General features: G+C 43.0%; 1 protein-coding gene across 1 annotated transcript in view; it reads right to left on the bottom strand.

Moving 5' to 3' along the window:
- The window catches only part of NDUFS4 (NADH:ubiquinone oxidoreductase subunit S4), a 119616-nt gene that overhangs the window by 81459 nt on the left and 13258 nt on the right, over positions 1-24899 (bottom strand). Inside the window, exon 2 of the mRNA XM_083153738.1 lies at positions 10311-10389. Within this exon, the coding sequence (XP_083009864.1) occupies positions 10311-10389 (79 nt within the window). The remainder of the gene's footprint in view (positions 1-10310; positions 10390-24899) is intronic.

The raw sequence follows: 24899 nt of genomic DNA, 5'->3' as shown, positions 1-24899 counted from the left end.
CTGGCACTACTGGGGACATCTGTAAATGGCACTACTGGGGACAAGTATATGTAACTGGCACTACTGAGGACATCTGCAACTGGCACTACTGGGGACAAGTATATGTAACTGGCACTACTGAGGACATCTGTAACTGGCACTACTGGGGACAAGTATATGTAACTGGCACTACTGAGGACATCTGTAACTGGCACTACTGAGGACATCTGTAAATGGCACTACTGGGGACAAGCATATGCAACTGGCACTACTGAGGACATCTGTAACTGGCACAAATGACATTTAATGTAACTGGCACTAAATATGTGCAAGAAAATTGTTGCTTAGCATTCAAAGTCAGTACATGAGATCGTAGACCAACTCTGATTTATGATTTATAACCTTGTTTCATGCACAGATAAAATTTGTGTGTGTGTGTATTTCATGTGTTTATACAACAGAAATGAATTTTGTGTACACACATGGGTCACGTCCTCAAGATACCTAATTGAAAACACAAAAAATATTATGAAATACGGAATAATCCGCTATTGAAAATGCTTCTGGTCTCAAGCATTTTGGATTACAGATACTCAACCTGTACTATTAAAAACTAAAAAAAAAATCACACTGATATCTCAGCTTGCAATTGGTTGTGGTTGATCGATCTACAGTGACAAGCAATAGGACGACATGAGTTTTTCCCAATTTATTTACATTTTTGGTAACTTTATCCTCTACCATGAACGTGGACTACAACTGAGAATGATAAAGTGTGCTGATTGTATATTGAGGGACCAGGCCAGAAGCATGGTGAGTATGTGTTACACTAATGGGGTCCATGCGAATGCCCAAAATATGTGAAAACCTCATTCTGTGGAAAAATTTCGACCTTTTGAATACACACACATGTACAGTACATTCATACTGTACATACATGAAACTAGGTGTTTTGTGCGCCGGTGGCCACTAGATGGCAGTTGACGTAGAAGGTAAATTGTTGCTCTGTCTGGGCGCGCACAGCCACCAGCGCTGCCATTTTGTTCTGACGTTTTGATGGGCCAGTAAATGGCCCATCAAAATGTAAATGTAAATGCAAATGTACAATGCTAATTTTTGGTCACTTGGAACAATACAAATTGGCGAATTGAACATAAAAAGGTAATTTACAAATTGGATTGGTTGAAGTGGAATGACTCATAAGAGAATAGTTAGTTATTTAGTGTGTGATCGGGTGCCAGGTGACCTCCCGACAGTCAAGATTCTGACAGTTTTTACACAGACATTGGAATCCTGATTGTTAAAACCCCGACAGTCATGATCCGAACTGACAGGGGCTATTCTCCCTCATGGGGGAGAATAGAATAGGTGGCGAGTGCTCACCCTGCTGTCGGGACTCCTGACTGGGATATCCGGATAATGGCTACCCAGCCTGTACTCTCTTTTATAATTTGATTGTTATTGTCCTAATTTCCATAGATAAATATTTGCAATTATATTTTAATTATATGCACTAATAAATACCTTGAAATATATGCATTGTTATAATTTATGTTGATTTACCACAAATCTGTCGCTCCAATGCGCAGCCTTTTTTTCCATAACTTAGCTCTCCCCGATGCCTCTCCTGCAGACTCTGGACGGCTTGCAAATGTAATACTGTGGGCATGCGCCAGTGTCAGATCCCAGTAAAGCTTCTCCAATCTGCCGGGAACTAAATTGCCAGGACATGGGTTATCGCTACCGCTGTTCCTTTGACTTTCAGATAGCGGTGATATTTTGATCCAAACTGTAAATATCCATCACAATACCGGCTGTTACTAATTGTGGCAGTGCCTCGATGACAAATACATAGGCCCCTAACTTGTCAAAGTCACAACAAATAACCTTACCCGATGCTTACGGCTTCCAAGCTCAATGACAAAACAAGCATTTTCTATGACCCATTAGCAAGAAAGCTGGAAGACGCAGCAAATTCTGTGCTTGGAATAAAACAAGCATAAATATCAGGTTGCATATGAAGTAACAGACCACACATAGCAGAGTGCTGGTGGGAGAAACCTGCCAAAATTCTAAGCTGCTACTAATTACAAAAGGAATGCCATCTATTCCGTTCTAATTGTATTCCAACTGTCACAATCAGAAAGGTTGCGTTGAATTGAAGAACCGGAAGTATTGTTTTATTTTACAGACTTCACACCTCAAAAGAAATGGGTGCGTGAATTTCAGAAACTTTGTACCGACCCAAGTGTTAACAAATGTTTTCTCGACTCTTAAGTGCCAGATCTGTCCTTCAGTCAGCAACTGCTGAGGAAAGAAGCTTGTAAGCAAGGCTGAAGTCACGGGCAGAAATGGTTATATGATTGGAACGATTGTCCAAACAAAGCTGTTTACCATTAGTCTATTTATACTCTGGGTGCGCCTTCATTAGGGGCACCTATTATTTTCATGCTTCATGGTCACGCACAGACTGTCAGAGGGTGTCAGAGAAATAGAGTGGTAACAGCAGCACATAGTGTTTCAGGAACAAATTGTTTTTCTTATGGAAGGCGATAACCTATCCACCTGTGTGATTTAAGGGAGGAAAAGGCTGTGTGTGACAAAGAATGTCATGCTGTGGGGAGCGTAAAAAAAAGCATCTTGGTGCCACAGCGTAAGTGGGAACCGGGTCACCTAGGAGCTTAAATGCAAAACTAAATGAAAGAAACTGCTCAATCAACAGTAGGATGGTAAAAGTGTACACAGCAAAAAAAATAAAGAGATATATATATATATATATATATATATATATACAAATACAGGGACTCAACACTCTCCATAATGAACTAACTCAGTTAGTTCATTATGGAGAGTGTTGAGTCCCTGTATTTGTATTTATTAGAGCATGTGGTCACAGGCCACTTTCACCCCAACCTGGGAATGGCGAGTGCTGTTTGCACCCCATTCGCAGGGATGGTGAGTGTTGTGGTACTCTGTATGTGTGTATATATATATATATATATATATATATATATATATATATATATATATATATATATATATATATATATATATATATATATATATATATATATATATATATATATATATATATTAGGCCCTTCATCAGGCAGCAATAGACATATAACAAACATAATGCTCACCTTATATACACACACATGCAGAGACAGTGACATCAGTGCCGTCCGGCGTACGGGTCAACAGAGACTTCCAGGTTTAGCCTTCCCAGAATGATCTCCGCGGCAAAAGCACCTTTATCTCCAGTGTTTACAACTAATGCCTAAAGTTATAAAGTATATTGAATGATGTCACGATTAAACCGATTTGAGATCGCTATGCCGTGTCGGACTCTGGATTTTAATTCCAGGGATCGACCCCACCCTTTCACATTAAATCGATGTTGCCCATTATACTCATGGCGACCCGGGTTGAACCCTTCTTATAACCAAAGTTGGCCCACCCAGGTTATTCGGTTTGGTGCTTTCGAACCGCACCTCAACACGGCAATAACCTGGATTATAACTGCAATCTGAAAGTGATATAATAGTACTATACCAGGGGCTCTCAATTCCGATCCCCAAATACCCCAAATAACACATTATGTATTCACAGTGAGTTAATCTGTTTTGCTGGGTCAGCAATTATCCCATCAACTTACACAGATAGAAATAACTGAACCGAACAGTCACTAAAACAACCGAGGTGTAAAAGCAAAAACAATGAGAGATAAAAGAGGGGGGGGGGGTCAAAAAGCAGATGTGTTGTGGCAGTTTTGGGGTTGTGTCTCACCTACGACAACAATCCCGTACAAAGAAAACGTGGCCTTAGTGTTCCAATTACAGCAACAATTTTGGATGACCAAAGGTTTGGGTTACTCAAGGATTTGATTACGAAAGGATGCAAGCGCCATCTGTGGGCATCTCAATGGAAATTCCAGGAGTCTGCATATTTTGACATATCGGCTGCATGGGATCATAACTGCAAATGCATTATCTGTGAATCAGGCCTTATGTTCACAAATGGGTCTTGTTATAGAATGCAGGAAGCAGTGGTCTCAAATGAAATCCAAGTTGTTGAATTAGCTATTTAGAATGGATCTGCAAAAATAATCTTTAGAGTGTTCCCTGGTAAGCTGTTCTAGCAGCCTGGCAGTTTTGTAACTGTAAAAATATGCCCTGTCCTTTTCCGCCATGCTGAAAGGGGACTTGTCCACAAGATCACATGACGTGTCCAAGAGTTCGAGAGTCTCTCACTGCATTAACAACTTGCTGCTTGACCGCCAGTTCATGATTGATAATCATGTTTTCTACATTCTGTTGGCCAACCAGACCTCTACAAGGATCCACCTACCTGGACTGCAACACTCTCCTCAGGCCAGAAGTCACATACATTGCTATGAGCCTGATCGAGAAACAATTGTTGATCTTATGGAAGGGATTGTGCCGCTCTCTGCATTAACATACTGTATTACTGCTATTGCTGCTGTTCACATGTAAGCAAAAACAATGCCAAACACATGTAAATCAATCAGTCCCCAGAGGAAATCCAGACAAGAAGAAGGAGAATATACAACCTCTGCACAGTCAGGACCATGCTGGTATTTAAACCCAATAACTTATTGCTGTGAGGTAGTTTTTCTAACTATTACACCGTCTGCACTCTATTACTTTAGTCACCCAGTCAAAAATAGTCAATAAGGTTTGATTGACAAGATCTCCCCTGAGTAAATCCACCCTATTTGAGATCCTGTTAATTGTTAGATTTGAGATCTCTTTCTTTTTTGTGTGTTTCCATAAATTTCCCTACTACTGACGTGAGGCTCAGTGGTCGGTAGTTGTTTGCATCTTCCTTGCTTCCACTTATGTGCAGTGGTACAACGTAGCAGCAACCCTTAAAGCTCTTTTAATATCCTTGGATGTATCCCATCTGACCCCATTGATTTATCCACTTTTCATTTAAGAGTTCTGTTAGGACCTTCTCCTTTGTAAATTCACAAGTTTTTCTGAATATCCCTGCAACTTAACTGTGGCTTATACTTCTTTCTTTCAGTAGTGAATACTGAGCAACAATAATTAAGATGATCTGCTATTACATTGTGTCTCTCTACAGGACTTCAAATCTGTCTTCAGTTTTATTACTCTGCCTTTTATTTTCTCCTTTCACTTATAAAGCTAAAAAACCCACTGAACTGCGCCATTTTCCCCTCAGATTGTTCCTTTGCACATCTGATTACCATCTTAAGCCTCGTACACACGGGATGACGCGGCCGCTCTTGCTGAACAACGTCCTTAATGTTAAAGTCGAGTTGCACACACGCCATTTTAGGATAGTATGGCCGCCATTTTGGTTCGCAGAGTTGCGCAAATAAAGTATAAATACCCGAGTCTGTGTAACAAAGTGGATCATAAGCGCAGCCATACTAATACACATACATTCATAATACCATACTTACACCAAATAAAATATAGTTAATTAAAGGTTTAGAGCACTACACAGTTTAATCAGCAATACACACTATGTCTGTATAATGTTTAGTATCGTTATGTTCCGTTTCTTATGCGCAGCACTCCAGTCGTTGCGAAAACTTCGCAACTCATATGGTCCGATAATTACGGACAAAATCCATATTTCAAGGACTATGTCTGCTAAACTGTGTGAGACAATGGAATCCAGTTATAACCAGTTCTTGTTGCTGTTTACAACTCCCGACGACGATGCCAACACACAAAGGACACCAAAGTACACTCCCCCTTCACCAATCCAAATCAAGTGTAATTCTTTGCCCCAATCACTGAGGACTGGACATTCGAATCCTTGACCAATTACAACGGCCTTTGACCCCCCTTCTTGGACCCTATAAAATAGCTATCCCTGAACTGGCTTGGTCTCTTTGGCACTGCATCTCTCCCTACATCTTGACCGGGCTAAGTTCAGTTTGAACGTAGCGAGCTCCGACCGGACTGCGCTGCGATATTCTCTTTACGGTAACATTTGTATTCCTGTTTGTTCAAGGTTCAATATTATGTATCTGTTTCTGTTCCCTTGTTAGTTTAAAGCAGGCATGTCCAACGTTGGCCCTCCAGATGTTTTGAAACTACACATCCCAGCATGCTTTGCCACAGTTTTGCTAATAGAGAATGCTAAAACTATTGCAAAGCATGCTGGGATGTGTAGTTTCAAAACATCTGGAGGGCCAACGTTGGACATGCCTGGTTTAAAGTATATTTATTATTGTTAGTTTAACTGTATCAAGTGTAACACTGTGTTCTTACTTTCTGTAATCCCCTGTTGTCCGCTAGGGACTAAATACACCATTTGGAGAATCTATCTCCTCACTTTGTTATATCTTTGTCTCGTCTATTATTCGCATCTAGCGATAAGGTATATTACGGACATTGTCCATAAAAGGTATTCGCAGTTTAAGTACTAAGTACTGCGAAGGGATTTCTTATTACTGGAACTGATCCAGCGTGTACAATACACGAAAAAGGTCCGCAATGCTTTGTTCGCACGTAGCTAGAGAATCTAGCAGGATAGACAGTGCCCAGGGCACGGAGCGATCAGTGCTTCATTTTTAAGCAATCTCGTCAGATCGCTAAAAAAATGGGGTGAAAATCACCCCATGTGTATGCCTCTTTAGTCTCTTTGTGTTTAACAAGATACATCTCATTATCTATCTTTTTTTTGCATCCGCTTAGATTTCCTAAAAGTTCGGTTGCTTTTAGTATTGAACTTTTTAATTTTTTTTCCCACTTCTGCACTTCCTCCACTCTGCCAAAGAATCCCTTACACATTTTCCTATCATTACAAAATCACCCTTCCTAAAATCTAGCACCTTTGTTTTTGTATGGGATGAGTTAGTCTCTGTCTTTATTCTAAACTATACTGCTTGATGATCACTGGATCCCAGGTTTCCTCCTACTTTGATATTTTGTGTTCACTTGTAAGTATTAGGTCCAATATTGCATCTTTGCTAGTGGGTTCCCTCACCAATTGCTGGAGGGATGCTCCCTGCAAGGAATTCAAAATATTTCTACATCTAGTGGAAGGAAGATCCCATGGAGTGGAAGCATCTCCCATGCTTATTACATATACTTTTAATGCAATTTTGGCAATATCCTCCAGTTGGTTCTTGTCCAGTTCCTCTTCCTGACCTGGTGGTCTACAGGTCAACCCAATCTGAAGAATGGCCTTGTCCCATGTTTGTATGGTCACCCAAAAGGACCTCTGTTTTGTCTTCAATACATTGGGGTGTATTCAATGACTTTTGCTCGCTGTGGCAGCGAGCAGTGCTGAATGCTCGCTGTCACAGCGAGCAGGGACAGTATTCAACTGACCCTCCTGCATGCCATTTCCACCTCGCTAGATTTATGAATCTAGCTAAAACAGTGAGCCTCGCTGTTTGGTGGAATCCTCGCTGTCCTCTGACAGCGAGGGTTCCCCCGGAACATTGAATATGGTGAGCAGCCGGTGCAGGGGTTAAAAGGCGTGGGTCGCTTGTTTTCGACGATCCCCACCATTTAACCCCCTCTTCGGTCACATTGAATAAGGCCAATTGGGTAATCTTTACCTAGCACGGCGCCCATCGCGGTCATCGCGGGCATTGAATGCACTAAAAAATCGGGTGCGACGCGACCGACGCGATGCCCGCTATTTCCCATAGGGACCAATGTTAAATTTCTCAATTGACCCGATTTTTCTGTTCAATGCCTCAATTAACACGATTTTTCCATAGGAATCAATGTTAAATGGCCCACAGAGGCCAAATAGCCACCCTGAAGTGTGAAATGGCCCCCACAATTGTTAACGCCACCCCACGATCAACGTGAACCCGAAGCGTGGCGAGCGCAGCGAGCCCGCGAGGGGCGGCGGTACACGTCCTACGACCTTTTCATACCCCCACTATCCACGTTGGCGTGGAGTTGAGAATAGAATAGTGTGGCGAGCGCAGCGAGCCACCGAGCCCGAAGCGTGGCGAGCGCAGCGAGCCCCGCGAGGGGACGAGGATACCTGTGAAGCCCGCGAAGGGACGCGTTTACCTGTGAAGGTATCCGCGTGCGCTCGCCACGCTTCGGGCTCGGTGGCTCGCTGCGCTCGCCACACTATTCTATTCTCAACTCCACGCCGACGTGGATAGTGGGGGTATGAAAAGGTCGTAGGACGCGTACCGCCGCCCCTCGCGGGCTCGCTGCGCTCGCCACGCTTCGGGTTGACGTTGATCGTGGGGTGGCGTTAACAATTGTGGGGGCCATTTCACACTTCAGGGTGCCTATTTGGCCTCTGTGGGCCATTTAACATTGTTTCCTATGAAAAAATCGTGTCAATTGAGGCATTGAACAGTAAAATCGGGTCAATTGAGAAATTTATCATTGATCCCTATAGGAAATCGCGGGCATCGCGTCGGTCGCGTCGCACCCGATTTTTAGTGCATTCAATGCCCGCAATTTTTTTACCTGCGATGCCCACGATCAAAATCGTGGGCGCCGTGCTAGGTAAAGAGTACCGCCAATTGTATTAAGGTAGCAATTTTGTTTATTTTTTACGTACATTGCTACCCCTCCTATGATTCATCTCATTCTGTCCTTCAGGGGAAAAAAAAAAAAAAGTGCATCGCTGTATAACGAATGTCTCAGTCATGATTTTCATTGCACCATGACTCTGTAAAAGCCACAATATCTAGATCCTCCCTTGTCATTTTCGTAATTAGTTCTGGGATTTTATTTCCTAAGCACCTAGCATTTGCCCACATAGCCCTTAAGAGTTTTGTTTATGCTTTTTCTGTTCCTATATAACACCTGATATAGTGTAGTGTCTCCTTCCACAAGGCATGATTATCAATAGTAGTCCACATGGATGGAAAAGTATGAAAAAGTTGAAAATAATCAAAAAATTCCCTAAAAACTCTTGTCGACCAATTGACCATGTTGATCTATTGACTTTTGAACTATTATTCGTATACCTTTCTTTAGTATCACACGTGAATGAGAAACATCCTGAAATATATCAAGTTGAATGAATTATTATGAAAGAGTGTAAAGGGGCATACACACAGGCACCCAACATTTGTGCTGAGCGACATGCTGCGTTCGTGTTGAAAGGGGCTTTGCCTATTTTTATATTAGGCAAAGCCCCTGTGATCTGGAGAAAGCCAGTGCAAGCACTGGCTGACCCAGCCGGTGATACCGACGCGCGGGACCTTTTCTAAGTGATCAAATCAGATTGCTTAGAAAAGGGGCTGAAATCGCCCCGTGTGTATGCCCCTTAAAATAAATTGATATCTTAACATTTATTTACCAAAAAAAAAAAAAATGTTGTTTAAATCACAATTCCCTTGGTCTTTTTGATACTTATATTTAGAATAGGGAATTGACCAAAATACTAAAACAGGTATCTTTGGGCATCTGAATCCTATACAGTGCAAACAGATATATAAGATGGCTTTGCCTACCACGGACTGCTAAGATATGAGACGACTTGTAGCAACTGAAGCACTATAGCTGTGTACACACAGGGGAGATATATTGCTCAGCAATATATTGCTCAGTGTCCCCTGTTCATCAGCGACCAGAGATGGTCTCTGATGAATTGGAGACTCTGCCGGGGGAAGAGGCAGGGAAACAGCTGAGACCAGCGACCATCAGGGGCTGCACACGGGACCGCGCACCTGGCGATTTATCGCCGACAGCACAAACAAATCACTGGCAATATGTGCTGAAACTGAGTTAGGCCAAACTTCTCAATCGCCCACATTTTAATGGGACAGTCCCTACGTTCACATCAAGAGCCTGAAGTGAGAGGGAAGGGGGGTTTCGGGGACTTCGGCAAAAATTGGCAAGCGTCTTGCCAGATCAGTGTGTGGTGGGGTGGCTTTTTTTTTTTTAATGTTCATGTGTAGGGATGTATGTGGTTAACAAAACAGTCCCCTTTTCAGTTTGGCTACGGAAACCCTTAACAGATGACTTTAAAAAAAATAAGAATATGGTTTAATCATGAAAAATAAATAACAACAGAAGATTAAAGTCATATTTGTCCAATTCAATGCAAAATCTGTTACAGTTGGGTGACCGCGGCGTATACAGAATTAGCATGCCAGCATTTTTGGTGCTCCTCATTGCTTAGGCACTCGATGACAGATCATTCCTTCCCCCCCCCCCTTTTTTTTTTTAATTGTTCTTAGACTTAACTCTTTACAAACTATTGAATGTATTTTCCCAATGTCCCAGAACTTTTTTCTTTTGTCCACCGCAGTTACTTATACTTCCATTTCCTAGAAGCATATGTATTACCTAGTGGGTTCCCCTCCAGGAGTCGCTGGGAAAAAGAAGACTTACCAATTTTTCATTCACGGTGATGAGTTGCGTGTCTTGGGTTTGGTTCTGTGCCAGCCTCCATGTGGAAGTGTTCAGAGACCTGCAGCGAGAAAAAAAAAAACGAAAAAAAAAAAAATGATTCATACAATGAGAAAATAAAGTCAGACAAATCTTACGTAAACAAGTTACTTTAACAATATCTGTCTAGTTAAGAGAAAAAAAATGGGAGAGCGCGAGGGAGAGAGAGAGACGGGCACAGAAATCTTTTTTTTTCTCTCCCCAATTACAGTAGTTCTGTCTGCTGAGCTTTTGGCAGGCTCCCCACTTAGCAGTTCACAACAGGCTGCACTTTATGTCTGCTACAGTCACAGAGACTGCCGGTGGCAAAAACTGCTCTATATGAATGTACAGTAGCGGTTTTGTCACGAACAGACAGAGGAACACAAAGCTGCAATAAGCAGCTTGTAACTCTGAACCCAAAATCGATGGCATCAGAGGTGAAGAAGAATAAAAAGGCGACAGCCGTATTTGTTCAATTGTATTAGCTGCATGGCTTGAGACAGTGACGGCGGAACAGGGCTCCGTTTTATTGGAAAATAAGCTGAAGTGGAATTTGGGAAGGTGTGGTTATTTTTTTTTTAATAAGAAACAAAATTATTACGCTGTTCGAGTGAACACTAAATGGATGAATCACTGGGCATCGGCGCATTTTCCCGAGGCTTATAATAAACCCAGTGTACGGGAAAAAGTTTCCAACCCAATGCAGAGAGACGTCATCTGAGGTCTCACATCCGGATTACAATAAGTGTATTTAAAAACCAAAACAAATGAAGACCTTGCATTAGCCAAACTAGAAAATAAAACCAAATGAAAAGTTTAAAAACTGGACATTTCTTATCCAATCTTAACTACGACAGGCTTAGGAGAGCAGTCATTTTCCAACAGCGATGCTACAAGTTCCTGAGTGGCAGGTCAAGCTGGGTCTTGCAGTTCATCCACAACTGGAGAGCCAATTGTACCCTACCTCCACAGTATGTCTAGTGTGTTCTTATTTATTATTGCAATAGGAAACAAATCAACAGACAAATAAATAAAGGTGGAAAAAAAATGAAATGAATAAAAGTTCTATAATTGTGAATCCAATTAATATCTGCTGTTTATGTAAACCCTATACACACACACACACACACACACACAGAGGATATTGTGAACAATATAGCTCAGAAAGGGTCTTCTGAGCGATAGCGTATAGTGTGTATACTCAATATTGTTAACAATCGGCGCTGCCACGATCCGTTAACGATGACTGATGTCTTCTGAGCATGCAGGTCAATTTGGCTATATAGCTAAATGACCTGACTTTTCAGCAGGTCCCGGTGACGCCACCGAAAGATATTGAAGGTTGATATCGTTCACTGTGTAGGTGCAATAGGGGACCTGTGGTTTTTATTGTTTATTATATCAGCCGCTGACCGCAGTCGTTTAGTGTGTATGGCAGGCTTTCCCAACCACGGTCCTCAAGGCACACCAACAGTGCAGGTTTTAGTGATATCCAGGCTTGAGCACAGGTGACTTAATTAGTACCTGAGTGATTCTGATTAAACCATCTGTGCTGAAGCCTTGATATCACTAAAACCTGCACTGTTGGTGTGCCTTGAGGACCGTGGTTGCGAATGCCTGGTGTATGGGGTTCAACATTTAATGATGGAAGTTCTGCTGCTTCACAATAATGAAAGAGCCTGAAACATTTAATAGCATAAAACCACTACTAACATTTACAAATAAAAACAGTAAAAAAAAATTGTCAAATCTACACGTGAAGGTTTTGGCCATAGGGAAAAATTACATGTATACAAATCAGACATCCTGTTTATTACTGAAGAGTTAGAAAGGAGACTATAGGAGCCTCAAACCACTAATACAGGAGGAAAAGCATGCTAAAACAACCGAGTCAGTCCGTCCCCGCTGCTGGCTTCCCACGTAGGCACGCCCCCAACATAGACTTCGGCCCGCCCACACTGGTGACATTGGCAGGCTAGCCCGCCCACAATTAACGTCATGGGCAGGCTATCCCACATTTGTGCCATCAGAGGGCCCACCCCACCGCATTCAAAGTGCCCCTTGTCCTCCAGCACCCTGCCCTCCTACGATGCGGGAGGGAACACTACATTTCATAATGTTACTATAAAGGGGGCATCTACATAACTCAAGTTAAACATCGGGATTGAAAAGCATCCATTCCATTGTTTTTAACTGGGCTATCTGAATAATTCTTCCAATAAAAGACCCAATTCGCTGCGAAAACGATGTATGAAGCAGTGATAAGGGAGAAGTGATAAAGTGCCTGGTACTTTATCAACGGCCAATCAGCTCCTGACTGTTCCTTTTGAAACCCAGCCTGTTACTTAACAGTCTGGAGCTCAGTGACCGGTAACAAACTACCAGGCACTTTATCACTTCTTCAGACATCTACCCCACAGTGAGGTAGGCAATCCAAAACGGTGATAAGCTGCAACACGTGCCAGCTTATTGCGGCTCATTAGAAAGTGCCCGGCGATCAGCGACTGTGGGTACAAGTATGAAAACAATATTATGGGGGATATCCTATGTCTAACTGGTTGTAAGCATCCTAGGAGTAAGATAAAAAGTCTTCTTGCTAGTATCCATAGGGCCCATTCATATGCTATAAACTCTATTGCATTTGGAAGTGACTGAGCCCCCCCTCCAATCATCCTTTTTCATGCTTTATCACTGAAGTAGTTGATGACTTCCTTTGGATCTAGCTGCACCCTCCTTGAAGAGTGAGTTTCTTAACGCCATTATTCTATAGTCAGAGGGATCAACTCATCGCTCTCTGCTAAGGACTGGACTGGCATTTGAAGTAAAGATAACGGAGTACATAAAGGATGTGAAAGTGATTGCAGCAAAGAACCCAGCTGAGAAATGTATGGCCACCTGCGGGATACAGAAAACGGCACAGCTGTTTCGTATGTTAAATTTGACCTATCCAACTGATGGAAATTTTCAAACGGTCGGAAAACCTGAGGATCGGCGAAGAGGTCTGCAGATTTGACAATTTAGTGCCCATTTTGACAATGCAGATTTCACTTTTAAAAAAGTTGAATCTGTACGGCAGCATTGACTAGGTATGAGCTAATATTTCCGACTGTGAGCCATAGGCAAGAGATGAAGGCTGGGCAAGGATTATTAGACAACATTATTTAAACTTGGGAAGGGAGATTAAAAGATAGCAGAAACAAGGTGGGAGGGCCTTCTGGGGAAAGACCTACAGACAGACATCTAAACAGGGTTGCTATTGGACATAAAGCATGGTGTACAGTATGGCAGTTCACTGCTGTCTACCAAGTGGATATGCAACCACTTGTGTTATCACAACTGGAATTCAACCCTGTTTCGCCTACATTTCTGTGAATGGCCAAGGTCATTTCCTGGCCTCTTTGGCCAATCATACTTATATGACGCTGTATCCTCTAGCTTGCACGTGTGATCCTCACCCTTGGATGCAGCGGTGGATCACAAGCTCATGCAGGAGGCACCTACTTACAGTAGACGCCTTCCATGCATTACCATACGTTCTGCGTGCAGGACCCAGCAGTTATACTAACAGCCACCACATTGGAATCAGCCCATAGCCGTGACCCCTGTGTTTTTATTTAACTTTTTAGTATCCCATATATAGAACAGTACGTGTCAACCTGTGATAACATATGCTTGGATATCCACGTCAAAGCTGTACAAAAGGAAAATTGGTCCAAGATATTTACAAAACCAGAACAGCTTTGAAAGCTGGAATAGGCTCGCAGTAATGCAATAAACATTAACATTATCCAAATGATCTGCTGGAGGGCACAAGGTGGCCATTTATTTCGCACTATTGGTAAACAAGAAAAATTGCACTTTTTTGTTTTTTAAAGTCCGGCGGCCAGTAATGACTGTTGAGACATCTGGACTTAATGGGCTCAGGAATATGGTCGTGTTTCGTAATAACGATAACATTGTATCTCCTTCTCAGAAAAAAAAAAAGGCTCTGAGCATTTATCAAACAAAAATGTAAGAAGCAGACCTAATCCTGAAGCATGTTAATCTGACATCTGTTTACTGTGATGCACAAAAGTTCATTATAAGTGGAAACAACTGCTCAAGAGTAAATGTAAATGGTTGAATGAAAAGAAAAAAAAAAAGTTACATGCAAGTACAATATTGTGCAACATCCACTCGTATAACTATATGTATATCATTCATAATTCCCTCACTACTCACAAGAAATGGAGGAGGCCTGCTCTGGATGCATACCAGTCTCAGGCCAAGCCATTCTCCATTACTGTATAGTTAATTATAACTTCAGTCTTATACGGACCTGTACAGAATATATTTAAACCGCTCACTTCTGTCCATACCCCCATGCTGAGGAATTCAATTGCGGGCAGGAAATTTGCACAGTGCAAGGTTTTTCCTGCTGCCACACGGTTTTGCTATTCAATTGCAGGACTGAAACCGAAGATGCAGGGATCTCACACACCTCCAGAGAAAGTCCATTTTTTCTTTTCTTTTTCTTCATAAAATCATTAATATTAGGAAAAATGTGTGGGACTATGGCTTCCCGATGGGAGAAGAATGACAGTGGCGGGCATGGCCCTCTTTAACGATCCACTCTGTAGTAAAGATAGACTGTGCCCACACAGTCTATTGTACTTGTGATACCGGCCTAGCATCAGTATCACAAGCCTCTTAATGCGGTGTGATTTTGGACAATTTTCCTTATGATTTTAACTTTATATTGTTTACCATTATTCATCCACCCGCGGTACCGGTAGCCTAGTGTGTGAGGGGGCTATAGACTCTGCCCTGGGTAGTCACTGACCAGCCGACATAGCAGTAGAGCTGTACATTGTCCAATTATCTCCATATAATCAGTGGATCGGCCATACAATTGTTGGTCTGCTGCCAAAATGGTCCAGCATCCCTGAAAGATTTTATAATTTGTGAGTTGCGAATAGGCGGTTATCAGCGAAATGCATGTGCTGCCCCTCGCTGACTGCCTGACATTTCCCATGTTCAGTCACACAAGAAGAAATCAAATATTGTGTGGCCATACACTGTATAAAACCTTGGAAAGGAGATAAAAGAGAAGAGCCAGTCACCTTCTACGGTTGGGTACACACCTAGAAGATATACTCGCCATACACTTCCCATCCAGTCGCTCGATACATCAGTCCAGACATCACAGCTGGGGGGAGGGGATTTGAGATGCCTGCCCTGTTGTGACCTGTAAGCGGTTTACTGGTGTACTGGTGAACTACAGGACACCCGTACACACAGTCAGACATGTCTATATATATCTGCAGGTAGTAATGGCAATGTCTGTACTGCAGGAGTGGAGCGATACGTCTGCAAATTACCTTGTTCCCAGATATATCAGGTGCACACCTTTACGGTCCTGCTACGTATATATTACACGGACAATATATTGACAAGTGTGAAGCCAGCTTAACTATCAATACTCAAACAAGAGGCCAAGAGTTTTCCCATGTTTTTTAAAGCAGCAATCAATTACATGGCAAAATCAACCTGGTTTTGCCATGTAATTGATTGCTGTTTTAAAAAACATGGGAAAACTCTCCCAAAATCTCTCACTTTCTGAAACTCTCACCCTATTACATTTGGCCCCAGATGTGCAAAGCTTGGAAACTATCATAAATGATGTAAGAAAAGCATTAGTATGTAGTGGTGAGATCCAACAATGCTACATTGGAACATCAGCTCAATATTGAGCTGGGCATCTTACATCTTATTAGGACATTTAAGGTTTTGTGTTATTGGCCCTTAAACACCATGAACCATGTGTTTAAGCATCCAACAGAAATCAGCAGAAACAGAAAAGTAAAATAAAAATGACCATTTTGATACTGAAACAGAATTAGACCAATATCCAATTAGCAGTAGTGATACGAATAGGTCGCCGCAGGACTATCCTATTAGCCCTGATGCCAGTATCCCTCCTTCCAATGTTATCGAGGATTATGCTTGGCACTCAACTGGGATTGGGGGATTTATCCCCGATTCTGTGTGTTTTCACCCGATTGCGGGTCCATTGACGTCCGATAACAACAGCCGCTAATTGGATGGCGGGATAATGAGCATGGGTCATTAATCACGATATCTCGCTGCTGTTATCGGCTGTTTCTGGTATAATAGGGTATCCCCCTCAGGGTCTATTATGCTGCTTTCACACTGCAAAACCTGCTTAGACCCTGTATTTAAAAAGTTTCTTAAAACGGGTCAGAGCAAGTTAAACCCCTTTCACATCGCATTTTGTAAACGGTATATTACCATTTAGTTACCGTTTTTTTGTACCTTTCACATTGAACCCGTTTTACCCATAGAAAACAGTTGTGGTTGTGAGCAGTGACATCATGCAGGGATCCAGCCTATCACCTTCTGTGCGCAGTGCATATTTAATGAGCGGGTTCACGCCCCCTGCATATGTAATGAGCGGGTCCCACTCTGTGCAGCGCAGTGCATATTTAACGAGCAAGTCCCCACCCCCTGCATATGTAATGAGCAGGTCACGTTCTGTGCAGCGCATATTTAATGAGCGGGTCCCCGCCCCCTGCATATGTAATGAGCGGGACCTGCTCATTACATATGCACGGGGTGGGGACCCGCTCATTAAATATGCACTGCGCTTGGGTCCCTGCTCATTAGATATGCACGGAGCAGGACCAGCTCGGTGCTCACTGCTGTCTGGGTACAAAATACCGGTTCAGACCCATTCATACTGTACTACACAAAAATAACGGGTCTGAACGTGTAGGATCTTTCTTTTATACCGTTTTCAAATACCGGTTCTCTGGAACCGGTAAGTTCACTAGGATGCTGTCACATCGCAGCTATTACCATTTTAAAATCAGCAAAATATCGGTTTTAGCTGCGATGTCAAAGGAGTATTATAGTAACTTATTGTGAAGAAAAATATAGCATTAATAGAGATTGCTAGAACAAGAGGAAACTCATTGACACTTCGCATCCCTAATGAATGGTAGAAGTCATTTGGTTGTCATTTAAAAGTAAAAAAAAAAAAAAAAAAAAAACACACAACACACACACACATATAAAAACAAAAACAACATCAACATTCGCCCTGTGAACAATTTGCTAACACATTACAGAAACGGCTCACATCACCGCAATGCTTGTTGGCCGGAGAACAGAAAATGTATACATCACAAGTGGCTCGCACAGAGCCAGCATCCTTCCACAGAGGATACGGAGAATTCTCTGGTGCTTTCAGTGCTCCTAATTGCTCCATGCATGTTAGCAGCAATCTGTTATGAATAAGTTACAAGCAATGTTTGACCACACAAACAGTAATGTGCCTAAAGCAGTCCGATGCCGTATTATTCTCCTTGTCCCTACAGTGATAGAAATCAGAAGACAGAAGAAGCTACTTAACACAATGGCTTCCATTACACTATGTTCCCACACCAGATGTCACCTTAAAATACCTTTACAGAGGGAACAGCTACTTCCAAAGCACCATTGTTATTCTGAAAAAAAAATGTACATTTCACTGTAATTCGTGGTTATAACAACCAAGAAATAAAATGTTATATGAACCAATGTATAGTTCTACATTTCACACTGAAATGAAAGTGAAAATCTGTATTTATAGGTGTTCTAGATTACATCTTCTACAAACGTTCAGTAATATACTACAGAGGTCAATCCAACGCAACGGCAATAATACACTGCTCCAAAACGGCACGTGGCAAGCGTCGCCTTGCACCCCCTTATGCAGCCTGCCAGTAACTGAATTGTTCTTTAAAGATTTATTACTGTTCATTTTTAATACACTAGACAAATTACATGTAATTTGGGCACCATAGGAAGAGAGCCCAAACTGCATGTGAATGAGAGCAGGTCTAACTTGATGTAGTGTTCATTCTAGCACCCGCCATATTTGAAAACCCCTGCAGTTCCTCTTCCCTGCCTGGGGTGTCGCTGTCTACTGTAGTGCTTCTAGCTCAGTGTGGTCTGTATATCAGCACTGATATGCAAACCAGACCTGTACTAGAAACATCACAGCAGACAGCGACACCCCAGGCAGGGAACAGGAACTGCATGGGATTTAAGAGTTGGCGAGTGCTAGAGTGAACACTATTGATGGTGTGCATTGAAGCGAAGCCTGCGCGTCGCACTGGCTGGACACAAGCTTCCATGCCAGGCAAGCTTGGCTGGGATCGCATACGGTATACTGCATGCAAACAGAACGCATGTGATCCTTCCCAGGCAGCTCAACGGGGTATTAAGCGCGAGTTCTCAGAGGGTAGAAGTCGCCATAGCGTATGGCCAGCTTTAAATGGACAGAAAATGCACCCATCAACTGCCTGTGTTAAGTATTCGCCACAATTCAACTGACCAATGCTCACCCAAGTTCACTTCTTTTTGCCTCTAGGCCATGGCAGGAGACTGTGTAAACCAGGGATGGGGAACCTTCGGCCCTCCAGCTGTTTTTGAACTACACATCCCAGCATGCCCAGCAAAAGCTTTTGCATGGTCAATGAGGAAAACTGTAGCAGGGCATGCTGGGATGTGTAGTTTAACAACAGCTGGAGGGCCAAAGGTTCCCCCATCCCTGGTGTAAACTATTCAGTGGAAATATCTATTCAATGTGGCTGTTTCTGACTGCATTGAAGACATTCAGAGTTGACTTTTTAAAAAGTGGAACCTGCGTGGTCGAAAATTACTGCTGGATTGTGGAATCTGCAGGCATTTTGAAATCCACGGCCGTTCCAACAACTTGATTATTTCCGACAGTCGTAAGATTGAATTCCGACTGTCGAACTGATGAAGAAATGGGCCAATAATCAAGTTGGCGATATTCCGACTGTCGGAAACGTTCCGATAGACGGAATCATGACTGAATACCCTCCTTAGACTTAATTGTTGTCAGCACCGGTAGGGTAAGAATGCCAGCACGGGGACAGCCAAAGGCAGTGAATCTCTAATAACCACGGTGATCAGTTTACGACGGCTTTCTTGGCATCATCAATATGGAAGAACAATGGTTGAGGGTCTTCGGTATAGTATGGAGGGGTGAACATTACAACAGAGGTCACCATAGCTTGGGCTGTCACCTCTTCACTACATGGTGCAAACCCATTATCTGCTATTTTTGCAGATCACAAATGCAATTATATAAACTAGCAAGTTAGGGGGAAACTCAGGGAAATTGTGTTTCTTTTACAGTATCAGAGGCCTACAGGGATCATAATGGATAATTCTAATGTCTACAGAAAGGAGGATATACATATACTTTGTAAGAACTAATATCTTACAGATACCGCATTAATAATGAAAACAAGCTGCGGTGGGGGTACAGATTTAGAAGGAAGAATACTCTGTTTTCTACCTCAGCCAAACTATCCTGTCCAGTACATGGTCTGCGTAGTCTCAATACTCATTACATGGATTTATAGAGAAAAATAAATAAATCTGTAACACGGACGGCAATATACCATATAGCACATCATTTAGAGAGGGCAATTACGATTTATAGATGTCTGTAGTACATAAGCCAGCATATGTAGCAATTAGACGTTCCTGAAGGGGAGAGGAGGTGGTAATTATGATGCGGAAAGTGATGTTCTCTCAACGTAGAACCAGAGGATTACGTGCCTGATTGTTTGAGGTCATACTACCCAGACAGATGGGAATGTTTATCACATATCCACCCCACCAGATTGACTCAACATCTGAGCTTTTCAAGTAAGGAGCTGAAAGAAGTGACAATATGTACAGATGATGCACATCCAGGCTCAGACCCTACACACTAGCAGAGGCCCTCCAACATCGATATCGGTGGCAGCGGGCCGGCATCAGCAAGTGCACATTTGCCGATGCCAGGGGATAAGGGAATGACAGCGGGCGGAGCGGCAGAAAGCCCTTTTCTCAAAACAGGTCTCTTTTACTGTGAAATAATGCAAAGTGCAGAATAACGGGATCCCAGATACGGGACAGGTGTGTGTGTGTGTGTGTGTGTGTGTGTGTGTGTGTATGTATGTATGTGTGTGTGTGTGGGGGGGGGGGGATGGGTGCATGAAAGGGAAAGGTGTTTTTAGGCTTGCGGGTGGGAGTTGCAGATTTTTTTTTATATCATTTAGTCCCCTAAAATGACACACCCCTAATTTAATGAGAGAACAGAAAAACACTTGCTTTCTATAATTTACCTCGTTTTAGAATAATGCATATAATGTAACAGCCATTTCACATTTTAAGAACCCAAAATACTTTTTATGGCCAATAACATGCTTCTATTCTGTTGTCCTATATTAGTTTGACTTTTTTGGGGGTACAAGTAAAGTAGATTTCTTCAGTATCAGTTGAGGTGGCCATACACAGATGTAACTTGTCTGATTCACACGTTGGACCTGTTTTCCTTTGAACTCCACGAGCAGCTCCCCGGTAGGGATAACATCTGACTCAGCACTTGATGTGAAATTTTTTACATGCGGGAACCTGCATTGGATCCGGTCTGATGTCAAACACCTCTGATTTGGGCTGATTTCACCCGATAAATTGTCCCGATCAGTCGGGTGAAATCGGACCTTTGTATGGGCACCTTTAAACTTAACACCAGTGAGTATTACCAGGCCAATGTCACTATTTTCTACATTCTACAGATAAGTAAAGTTAGCATGCAATATGTGCATTTATTTAACACCTTATTGCGACTTACTGAATTCCCTTCCCCTCAGTCGCACATAGTATACAAGTATCACAGATCAAATCAGCACCGTTTCCTGGTGCAGCCTAGTCACAGTGCGATACAACGAAGACATTTTCGGCAAAAACCGAAAAGCAAAGTTGCAAAGGACCTAGCGTGGCTCACTCACGCCAGACATCTCACACTGCATGCTGTATGAAGAAGTAGGAGAACACAACTATGTTCGAGCAGAGGTACAACTACCTTGGGCTGGCAGAATGGAGACTCTAAGGGCCGGATTTGGAGTAGCCAATGTCTTGGAGTTGAGCAACTTTCTGCTACTAGGAGAGCACTCAATAAAACCTCAAAAGCTCTTACGTAGCATACGTTACACGGTTTACAAACAGAGTTTAGTACCTCTGTCTCCTATCAGGAAGACAACTTATATTAGTGAATTAGGTAAACAATAGCAATTAAAAGCAATATTGCATAAACTTTATTCCAATACCAAGACAATGACGATAATGGCTATTTTGGATCAGCACAGAGAACATGCCCAGCGTATCAAAATATTGCAGAATGAGAATATTGCAGACGTTTGCTATGCTGTATATTTACCTGTAGGTGTACAATGACACAAATACATACAGATCCCCTGTGTGATACAATATTGCACTATGTCGTTACGGCCAACAGGGGTTTTGGGGGGGGGGGGTGCTTCCCAGTGAAAAATGAATGACTCACACTGTGGTGCAACATTGGCAAAGCCTTTGGGCATCAGAAGGGTTAAGGGAAAATAAACTCGGAAGTATCATGCCAAACCTGTATCCGTGCTCCAGACAAAAAATCTAATCAGGCAACATAATTAAATCATATATTAACAATGTGCACTTCCTTGAGTAATTGCTGCAACTTGCAGAAGAGACGAATACCAGACTTGGCACAATCTGGAGAGAACACCTGATCGCAGCAGTGTAGTTACACACGGTAGTAATCTTATGTTCGGCAGGCACAGACAAGCTGGCACACTCCTAGAACGCGTCCCTTTGCAGCATCCAGTCGTCAGATATCCTCAGCTAAAGGAGCTCCAATACAACTGCAAAGCTTAACGTTCTGAGGCAGAAAGGAGTTCACTGTAAACCTGCTTCCCCTCTTATACTACCTTCACATAGAATAGCTCCTAAATCCCAGCTTCTACAAGGCATGTGTAGTGTTCTCCATAAGCTTCTTTTGCAGGGTGCCGCATCTTGCCCATTTTTAAAACCTCAAAATGCACCCTGCCCTTTTTGTGTGTGGCACATTGTGCCCTTATGCTGCCCCCCGCAGCGCTGACATGCCGCTGAGAACTTTCGGTGTGTGCGCCATCATGTGTAATGGGTATTACGGTGTATGCCATCATGGGTAATGGGTATTACGGTGTATGCCATTATAGATTGTAAGCTCCACTGGGGCAGGGACGGATGTGAATGTTCAACTATACTCTGTACAGCGCTGTGGAATCTGTGTGCGCTATAGAAGAAACTGTTAATAAATAAATAATGCCATCATGTGTAATGGGCATTATGGTGTGTGGTATAATGTGTAAGAGGCATTACAGTCTGTGCCATAATGTGTAATTGTCATTACGACAGAATATGTAATGGGCATAGCAGGGTATGACAATGTTTAATAAGTATATATATATATATATATATATATTTTCTAATGTAAGTTTCTAATATAAAATGTGCCCACCTGATTGAAAAAATGCCCTGCCCAGTGGTCAGCACCGTGCCCTCAAAAATCCTAGAGTCAACACTAAGGCTGGTTTCACACACTCCGGCTCCTGCCGGACGGTGAAATCCCGCACGGCCAGGGAGCCGTGCCGCACACATTAGTTGTGAATGGACACTATTGTGTCCATTCACACGGGACGGCCACTACCCGGCCGCACGGTTGCAGCCGGATCCCGCCACTGGAAGGGACGGCTGCCGGGCTGTGGCCATCCCTTCCATTATAAACTAGTGTGTGCGGCATGGCTCCCTGGCCGTACGGGTTTTCACCGTCCGGCAGGAGCCGGAGTGTGTGAAACCAGCCTTAATGTGTGTTTTGCAGGTCCCAGCCTGACCCCACTTCACACAGAAAACCAAATTTTCGGGTCAAGCATTTATACCCGGTAATTTGCGGATTAACACGGGTATTTCTTCTGTGTGAAAGGGTGAAGCCAGATAGAAAATTCCCAGGTCATGGACCCTTTCACATAGGCAAGGGACCCGTGTTGAACGGAAAATTACCGGGTAGGAATGTTTGGCACGGTCATTTGGTTTTCAGTGTGAAGGGGTATGATTTAGTGATAATGTGGAGCTCTTAGCCTTACATACCCTTGGTTGTATGGGGCGCGTTCCCACTCTAAACACAGTGAACCAGGAGACACCAGCACCCTTCACTAGGGTCTAACTATGATGAGCCCCATATGTGTTGTTCCTCTCTCATCACTGACAGGACTCACTGCTCTGTAGCTAGCTAGCATCGGGTGAGCATAGCAAGGGAAACATACGATGTGCATTAGGTTAAACATGGTCAAAAGTTCGTCATGGAAAAAGGTTGACAAGGTTTTTCATGATTTTTTTTGTGGTCTTTGTCAATACCTTATTAGTGTTTAACTGCGCTCACCATGCTCACTATCATACTCTCCCTCTATGCCCACTGAGACGATAAAGTATGAACAAAAATAGGTTTTGTTTTTTAAATCTTGAAATACTCATGTTCACCTTTTGACCATGTCAAAGTAACATAGTAATTAACGCTGAAAAAAGACGTTAGTCCATCGAGTTCAACCTATCGAACTTGTAACTACTAACGTGAGTAAGTCATATCTATAGGATTCCCTTAGTGGCCAAATGTATCCAGTTTTGATTTAAATTCATTACAGTAGTTGCTGTAATCACCCCACCGGCAATGAGTTCCAGAATTTTACTGCGCTAATGGTGAAGAATCCTCTTCTTAATTCAGTACGGAATTTATTTTCCTCGAGCCTCAGTACATGCCCGCGTGTCCTAAGTATAGCCCTGTTAGTGAACAAATCATCCCCCAGTTCCATAGGATTCCCAATCCTGTATTTGAGCATACTAATCATATCACCTCTCAACCTCCGTTTCTCCAGTGAAAATATATTCAGCCTGGTTAACATATCTTTGTATTCTAGGGATTGCAGATTTTTTACTAGCGAATACCGCTTTTATACCAAAACGCCGGGACAAACCCAGGTTTTTGGACCCAGCTTCAAGCCGGGTGCGACCCAGCGTTTGGTCCCTTTTACACAGGCGCCAGGACATCACCTCCAAGCTCCGATCGCCGAAGCAGGGACCCGGACCGCTGCGCTGGGGGCAAGACCAGCACTAAGGTAATCTGCTGGGCTACCCCATCCCCCATGCATCCCCCAGCCCTTGTCCGGGCTCCTCCGCTGCCGTCTGTAGAGTATAGCAGACAGCAGTGCAGGCTGTGTGCACCCCCCCGTCCAACCTGCGGACACTGCGGTCTGCAGGTTGTACATTCCCCATTGATGTAAATGGGAGCCAGGTCGGATGACCCGGCATGGTCAGGACCTGGGTAGAAGTTCCCTTTTAAAGGGACACGGCGTGTACCATTTACACCGCTGCTGACCCGCCAAAGAGCCGGGGTTTTGCGACGGTGTAAAAGGGGTATTAGTCACCCTTCTCTCTACCTGTTCTTCCAATTCATTTATGTCCTTTTTAAAGGTGCAATGCCCAGAACTGAACACAATATTCCAAGTGTGGTTTTACCAATGCATTGTAAAGAGGCAGGATCACATTGGCATCCCTTGAATCCATACCCACTGGTTTGCTTTTGCTGCTGCACTTGAGCAGTATGCACTATTATCCAAT

This window comes from Crinia signifera, chromosome 1, assembly GCF_055691185.1.
Source record: "Crinia signifera chromosome 1, ASM5569118v1, whole genome shotgun sequence".
Classification (NCBI taxonomy): Eukaryota; Metazoa; Chordata; class Amphibia; order Anura; family Myobatrachidae; genus Crinia; species Crinia signifera.
Note: the sequence above shows the minus strand (reverse complement) of the source record. Positions and strands in the feature narration are given on the sequence as shown.